Here is an 8,651-nt window from a genome sequence, read left to right on the forward strand (position 1 = left end):
TGGAGGTGAAATCTTGAAGGTCCGAAGAGGTGTTCAAGCTATATTAGAGGGACGAAAGAAGTCTCAATTGTACATTTTGCAGGGAAGCACAGAACCAGTTAAGAGACATCTAGACAAGTTCAGTAGCGTGGTGGATATTCATTTGGCACAGTACCTCTTGTCTCGGCTTTGGGTCGATTCACAACATTGCTCAGGAGAGCATTGGTGATTCCACTTTGCCACCAATTTCAACGGATACATTGTGCTCAATTGCTAGGGTTGGACTCATGGAGCGTAGATACAGTGGTGTCAGTGATGTCTATAATGCGTTAGGGATCGTTGAAAGTAACAGTTCCAGCAAGAGGTCTTCTAATCAGGCATTTGGTGTGGTTTCTACTACAGGGTATGTTTTGACCCTGTTTTGTCAATAGTAATTTCTTGGTGGAATTCTGGAAACTCAGGAGTGGGTTTATGTGTCACTTGTGGACACTAGGCAGAGGAAGATGTTTTTTTTTTTTCTGTGATGGAGAATTTTGTTCACTGTTCAATTATTTCAATGCAGTTGGACATATTTTTTCAGGTGGAGAAATTTTGAAATTTTATTCGTTGCACCGAAATTTGAGTCAAGGTGGAGATTGTTGGAGTTAAGACCCAAATTAGGAAAAAAATGATTTCCTTATTTTCACGTGGAAAATATTGTTTCCTTATTTTAATGTGATTTTATTGGAAATATATCATTTCATTATTTTTATTTTTATGATATGATATGTACATATAAACAATGGCCTCTTTTTTCAGTTTAGTTAAGCCTAAATTGCTATATTGTAATTTTCTCTCCATATCATCGTTATAATAGAATATCGTTTCCTCTACTTAATTCTCTTTGATTTCTTTACTTTAAATCTTGTTTTATCTATGTGATCTTGTTACATATTTCATACAACGTCATTAATTTTAATCATTGCGTCGCCTTTCGGATCAACAATATTGACTAACATGTTATAATTATGAACAAAATATTGGCATAAGCATTATAAATTGCATAAATTAATTTAAAACATAATTAACTTATGCAAACTAAATATGAGTATAATTTTAATTTTTAATAATTTAAATTTAATTCATCGTAAAATTGCACATATTATTCTAAACATAAATAATTAATATATGTAAAAAATTTAGGACACATAAGTATAAAATAAATGCCCAAAAATTAAGGGAAAAAGTCAAAAATACCTTATATATTCATAAAAATCACTTTTTACTACTTGATTAAAATAAAAACTAGAATTACTACATTACTGAAAGAGAAAACCATAATTACTGTAACCAAAACCTTCCATATATTCACCCGTAACTGAAAAAGAGAATGCATAATAGAAATGGATGGATTTTATTGAGATTGCTGAATACATGGAATTTCAAATTCAAATCATGAAATAGATGATGCTAACCGATTATTCATCTCCATTTCAATCCCTATTTCAAAAAATCATGAGGAAATTATCGTCTACTGTAAAATAAAAATAATCCGTAAGCTTCTTCATCTTCAACAGGGGACTGGCTAGAATTTCTTCAGTTCATAACTTCGGCTAGGTAATTATGTACAGGGAAGATGCAACAAAATACAGGATTCCCATCTTCACCACGTCAGCATCTGCTGTGTCCTGTGGCAGTCTCAAGAAAACTCTTACAACATCTTTCCGGACTACACTCTTAACTTGCTGAAAAACTTAGGCTGCGTTGGTTTCTATTTTCATTTTCAAAACGATTTTTACTTTTCGCCAAAAACGGCCCGTTTTTCGTTTTTTTGAGTGTTTTCGACATTTATAACTGAAAATGCTGAAAACGCTAAAAGGTCGTTTTGCGTTTTTAGTTATAAATTTTAACTCATTTTCGAAAATGCGTTTTCGAAAACGACGGACCAAATGCGTTTTCCGCATTTTCGAAAATGGAAAATGGGCCGAAAACAGCAAATCAACCACGACCTTATATTTCAGTCAACATGTTCTCCCATCTTCCATTTGTTTGTGTTATCTTCTACATGCATTTCAGACTAGGCAAAATTTCTCAATCCAAAACTTTATAAATCTGCCTGAAAATATTGAACCACATTTCCTCATTTGTTGACTGTTTAACCTCCAATATCAGTATCATGTGGATGAGCTGATGTTGTAAACAAATATTCGAAGAATGATGGCCTAAACAACTCCAGTTGCTCATTAACCTTGCCATTATAAGTGGTTATGAGGTCATATTTGTAGCGTATGTTTGATGCTTCCCCCAAATACCTATTAGCATGGATGACGTAAAATTTCAATTCCTATTGATAAATCCTGTCCATAGCACCAGATTACCATATAACACAATATAAAAGGAAATTTCATATTCTCACGATTTTATTCAATACATATGTATGTTTGGAATAAAGAAAAAAAAGAACGTAATGTAATGAAATGTAACTTAACAACGATGTTTTGTATTTTGGTATCCGATGATGTGTGTGGAGTTTTAGTTATTAAAGGAAATGAATACTACATATGATTGTACATTTCTGGAAAGTTATATGATTAACAATGTCATTCCTCTTCTAATGTACCTCACAATTCTATTATAAATATACATACATAAAAAGTTATAGCCTGGAATTGGGTGCCTATGAAATGTAACATATGTAAATGACGTTGCATGACTAGGTAAAGTTTGACCTTTTTTATGCAGTAAGGAGTAGTCAATAATGTTTTATATTATATGATTAGTAGTGTCGTTCCCTTCTAATGTACCTCACAATTCTATGATAAATATACATACATACATATATAAAAAGTTAACAGTTAGGAATTGCGTGCATACGAAATGTAACATACCTAAACGACGTTGCACGATTAGCTAAAGTTTGACCTTTTTTATGCAATAAGGACTAGACATGTAGGTTTTATACTATACCACACGTTACATGGAGTGAATAATAACTTTGAGTTGCATTGCACTATCATCTGAAATGGATATAGTCATGATATGCATACAAATGCAAAAGCTAAAAATCAGGCAGATAAACTTTTGTGAGGTTTCCTAAAGAACTCTAGTTGTTTAGCTAAGCGAGATGACAGCAACTTTTCACTTGTATTCAGGTACTATGCACACTAGCTCTCATATTTATCATGTTATATGATACAATGTTCATGGAAAAAATAAAAGAGTGATATGTTTTGCCAAAAGCAAACAGCATCACATGAAGTAAAACTAAAAAAATTTGATTCAACAGGATAAATAATTATTTTTATTTTGTCGAAAAACATACTTCAATACATGTTTGACAAAAATAAAAATAAAAATACAGAACATGATGTCTATTACCTGGGTTGATGTTTCTGAACCAACTTCTTCTTCTTAGAACTAAAGTTGAAAACAATGATTTCTATATTCCTCTTAGCCCCATTGGTATTTTGGGTAGTCTTTATATCTGCTACTCTGGCCTACGAACAACGTGAAGTCGCGCTACCAATTACCATTACTCTGTAATGAATGAAGATTTCTTGGAATCAATTCTTGATTTTTTTTTCTTGATCTCTGTTGCAATGGAGATGGTGAAGGTTGGGAAATTTTGGACTTGATTTGGGATGGGGTCCCAGGGTTCATGGTTCACATATATGTAGTGATTGATATGTTATGTTCGATAGAGTGATTGTAGCTTTCTTTGATTAGTGATAGGAATGATTATATTTATTGATTACCATTTTTACTATAGATATTGTAGTAATTTTGGAATTAAAAATGTTGAAGTGTAAAATTTTAATTTTTATTGTAGGGATGGGAGTAATTTCCACGAGAATTAAACTAAATAAAATTGGCCCAATAAATTAATGCATGTACCGAACAATTCATTGGCCCAATAAACATGTATGTGCCCAACAAATAATGTGGTAATTACATAATTCCAATTGTTTCAAATTCACGTTACAAAAATCTGGTAAGAAGTATTTTTAATCAAAATTCAGTTATTATGTATTTAAATATAATAGCCACCCTACACCCAAATGGCTAAACCCTAGCTATAATTTTGCCTCTCTCTTCTCTTTACATTTCTCGTTCTCTCCTCTTTTGTGGATGCCGGCGGCCCAAGCTCCAACAATGGTGACTAATGAGATGCGCCACGACGACGCTGAGCTGCTGCGAACGGCGATTCCAACGACGACGTTGAGCTGATTCCAACATTCCACCCTTGGAAGAGAATCTCCGACACAGCAGTGTTACTGTCGAACTTGAATCGCGTGCGCACCGCCGTTCGATTGTTCTCTGGCTTGCTCGGGTGGAAGTGCAACAACTGCTCCTTGCGGCGACGACACTATCCGATTTAAGGAACACCGTCTGCAACCGCACACAAGAACGACAATGCTAGCTCGTGGGAGAGCGTTGTACGGTGCAGATAGTGAATGTATGAGATTGTCCTAGTTCTTCCTTCCAATATGTTTGGTTCTTCCCTCCGGTATGGGATTTCAATGATTGATCTACCAGTACTGAAGGGAAGCTTATGTGATTGGAGAACAAATCAATTTGGGACTTGATTTGCACTGTGGTGGTGGCGATAGCGAGTTTGTGGATTCTTTGGTAGGGGTGGTGGTTGGGTGTGGTATGAATGGAGATAGAGGAGATGGTGGTGGTGGTAGTGTGTTATGGGTGGTGTGGTGTGCGGTGGTGGTGTGTTGTGGGCGTGCTGGTGTGGTGGTGGTATAGGTATGGTGGTGCTCATGTAGATGAGGTAATGGTGGCTCTGAAGGCGGTGGTAACCAATTATTGTTGCGTTGTTGATGATGATGGTGGTGGTTGTTGCGGTGGCAATGATGAATGGGATGTCTGTGACCAACATTTAGGCATCTGGGACAATTTTGCTGATTTGCGACTAACAAATTATGACCATGTGATCCATAGATAAAATGTGACCTGTAATTTGATTTTTCCCACAAATAATTTCAGTAAAATTGGGCCAATTTGCATATCATTATAAATGGGCCAATAAGCAAACATATCAGTTTTAAATGGCCCAACAATGAAGCGTGCTTCTAATATCCAACAGGATAGAAGAAAACACGTGTTTTGAAAATAATACAGAGTCGTCGTCGTCTTCCTCAAGCAACTGAATTGCAACCCATTTCAGACCCGCCTCAAATTCTACTTCCCAACGTGAAATCTCAATATTAAAATCATACAGAAGCTAAAAAACATGATTTTATGGAGAAATTTGAATTTTATTTCCAAAAATAATTTCGACGGCTGATTTGGTTAGATTGCTTGTAATGAAGGATGGGTACTCTGATACCAAATGTTAGATTGAAAATCGATCCACAATAATTGTGAAAACAAATTGGCAAGAAAAATCAAAATCTCAAGGATGGAGTTCATACTCTCAACCATTGATGTTGTTCTAGAAACACTACTTTTGTTTCAGGTAATGACACTTTTAAGCTCTCAACAATGATGTAGCCAAACTCCCATCAAATTTGGATTACTGTTACCTTTCCAATCAATGGTGGAATGAAACCCATGAATGCTGTACGTAAATGTTGAAAACTATAACCATGAATGTGGACCATCAATTGCCTGTTAAAGAAATCGATTACATATAGAAACACAAAAGACAATTTCACGGTGACAGTATGCCCCTTTCGTTTTTCCTGGGTATTTAGACAAATACATATAGGGTGATTAATACATGGCAGAAACATGAATGAAGATACAAACTTAAATATTAGTAGATGCTATGAATACCCAAATATATAGAATCAATAATTCGTTGATTCATATTAGCTATGGTTCTTGGTATTCCAAGTCCTAAAAAATACAGAAATTGCGAAGTTTCTATTCTCAGCTAAGTTCCATTTTACCTATTCACTGTAATTAGTATTTGAAATACATGCCTGCTGTCTATCCAGCAAACCTACAGCAACAGGCTCGAGACTACAACCTACGGCCTCGAAGTTAAATTCTTGAAACATTTATCCTGTACCTTCGTCTCCATCTCGCTGGGCAAGTCTGCATGTACAGAAGTTAAACTTATTGAGCCAGCAATGGTTCTTGGTCTCCCAATTTATCCTTCATGCGAGCTGTTCCCTTCTGTGACTCAGCTGTCTCCGAACCTTCCAAGTTTCGTCTTTGAATAATGTCATGGTATGTAGGATGAAACTGAATTTGAAAAGCCCTGTACATGAAATTCGGTAATAAAGTGGAAACAACAATAAGAAGTGTTGCCAACCAATAGAAGGGACTTGGAGCACAGGCTTCCACAAGAACCTGGTAGGCGGTTGTTGATATTATAGGCGACATAGCGCCGTAGACCAGTAAAAATACATAAGAAAAGGCGATGCTACCCCAGATGACGAAATGATGGATCCAAGTGAAGTAGTTAACAAACAGTGCCATTTGACAGTTCACGGTCCAGATGACACAAGTATACATCATAACTCCAAGTACCTCAAAATCAATAACATGGCCATCTCTACGGAAAGCCTGATGTAGGACAGAGTTGGTGGTGAAGAAGAAGATGAATATCGAACTAATAACACCATTTAACATCCAGCCAAGAATATGCATCCAACTGAAGAGCATGCCATGCACTCCCTCTTGGTATAACAAAGGATACTGTCAAATGCATGCGAAAACATCATATCCTCATTAGTTTGTATAAATCACAGAGATTAGAGAATCCCAATAGGAAATAGAATGGGACCAAAATTGGAAAGTATCAAGGAAGATGAAGAAACTAAAATCTTGTCTACTTTACTAGATTTTCTAGTACTACATACTAAACATGCACTTCGTGAAATTTTTTTGTTCTTTCAATATTTCACTCTTATAATTTTAGGAAGTTATGCAGAATGTAATGCTGCCCTTTAAGCACTGTGTTTACCTGAAGGCAAAGCCGAGCAGGGATATCCTGATCAAAAACTCCAAGAGCAATCACAGGAAGGGAAGTGAAGAATACATTGTAGAGTGACATGTACCAATCGTTATAAGCAGGTTGGCCAGAGAAGGAAGCATATGCCTCAAACCAGAATAGAGTGAACCCAAAAGCAATGTTCTTGTAGAAGAAGTAGAATATCTGCTTTCATTCGGCAAGAAAAAGATGTGTTAATAAGAAGAGTGTCAATAAATCAACTATTAACTGCCGTTAGTCATATTTCCTTTAGCATGACAGACCGCTTATTTAAAGACACAGGATGTTGTAGAGGGACTGGAACTAGAATTGTACTTCTTTTATTAAAAAATAAGAACACAAATAAGACATTGACAACACATTAAAATCTAAAGAGTAATGCTTTCCTCAGAATATAGACGATGAATGAGATAAAAGTCCTTTATAATGCGTAGAGAGGAGAAATTCACCATCATAGATATTCGCCTATAACACCAGTGACCATGAACCAACAGCAGACGTTCGAGAAACCGGAACTGCGCTATGGCAATATCAGCAGACATCACAGCCTAACTCAAAATAAAATCGATAGATATCAGAAGTTATCCATATCAATAGTTAATGGGGGAAATAATCAGAAGTACGATAGAATGAGATAAATAAGGGAGACAGGAGTGACGTGACATCAGTATCCTAGACAACCATGAAATAAGCAGAAGCCACAAGTACTTTAATATATACAAATACATTCTGAATACGTGTAGAGAGTTAAACAGAATCTATAAACAAAACTAAGCAATTGGTTTCGGAAACTTCCCAATTTTTTAGAGTTATTAAATCTTTCCTTTCTACATCTTATATAATCATTACTTGGCATTTTGTTTCCTCCTTCATTTTAGACATCCAATTCCATTTTATTTTTACTTCCTCCTCCATCACAAACAAGAAATTTTTTTCTGCTGGCAAATTATTGACATCTAATACTAGAAACATGAAGTATTTGCTGAAGAAAGAATGCATGCAAGTTGAAAGTTCGACACTATCATCCTAAGTGAAAAGAATGAAAAGAGAAACTGCACATCTAAACTAACAGGTCCCACATGCAATGCTTGCCCTTCCAATGAAACCTGACTGGTACAGTGAATTAGACATAGCAGGATAAGATCTTAAAAATTTAACCACAAATTGGCAAATTTAGACATTTTCTAAACCTTCAACCAAGAAAAAAATAAAAAAAAAAAAAAAAAAAAAAAAAAAAGGAAAAAAAAAAAAAAAAAAAAAAAAAAAAAAAAAAAAAAAAAAAAGGAAAAAGGAAATCCTCAAACAAGGGAAAGGTAAGGAACAAAATAAGGATGAAATTTAAATGGAAAAGACCTGCATGCCTTCTACGCCACTGATGCCAACCCCAATATCAGCCTCTTGAAGCATGCCTACATCATTTGCCCCATCCCCAATTGCTAATGTTGTCTTGCCTGTTCCCATTTTCACCAATCTCGTAACCTGCATATCTTCAACGGTTTTATTAGGTTGTTTTATTGCCAGCAAATCTAAAATGGAACAAGTTCAAAAGTGGGAAGCTCTAAAACGTAAAAATTAGCATGAGCATACAACTTACAAGAGCTTTCTGTTTAGGTGTGGAGCGGCAGCATATCACAGATGCACAATTAATCACAAGCTCAAAAAATGCATGCTCCAGATTTTTGTCGAGAATGAAAGATAATGACTTTCCATCGATTATCAAACCAAAAGAACCGGGACATTC

At 35.4% G+C, this 8,651-nt stretch overlaps 1 protein-coding gene across 1 annotated transcript in view; it reads right to left on the reverse strand.

Moving 5' to 3' along the window:
- Positions 1-5,609: 5,609 nt before the first annotated feature.
- LOC111397871 (probable phospholipid-transporting ATPase 8) overlaps positions 5,610-8,651 on the reverse strand; it is a 7,763-nt gene continuing 4,721 nt past the window's right edge. The window contains exons 8-12 of the mRNA XM_023024840.1: positions 8,505-8,647; positions 8,264-8,389; positions 7,360-7,458; positions 6,884-7,075; positions 5,610-6,615 (exon numbers count right to left, since the gene is read on the reverse strand). Coding sequence (XP_022880608.1) covers positions 6,031-6,615; positions 6,884-7,075; positions 7,360-7,458; positions 8,264-8,389; positions 8,505-8,647 — 1,145 coding nt within the window. The 3' untranslated portion in view covers positions 5,610-6,030. The remainder of the gene's footprint in view (positions 6,616-6,883; positions 7,076-7,359; positions 7,459-8,263; positions 8,390-8,504; positions 8,648-8,651) is intronic.

This window comes from Olea europaea, chromosome 7 (genome assembly GCF_002742605.1).
Source record: "Olea europaea var. sylvestris chromosome 7, O_europaea_v1, whole genome shotgun sequence".
In the NCBI taxonomy this organism is placed as follows: domain Eukaryota; kingdom Viridiplantae; phylum Streptophyta; class Magnoliopsida; order Lamiales; family Oleaceae; genus Olea; species Olea europaea.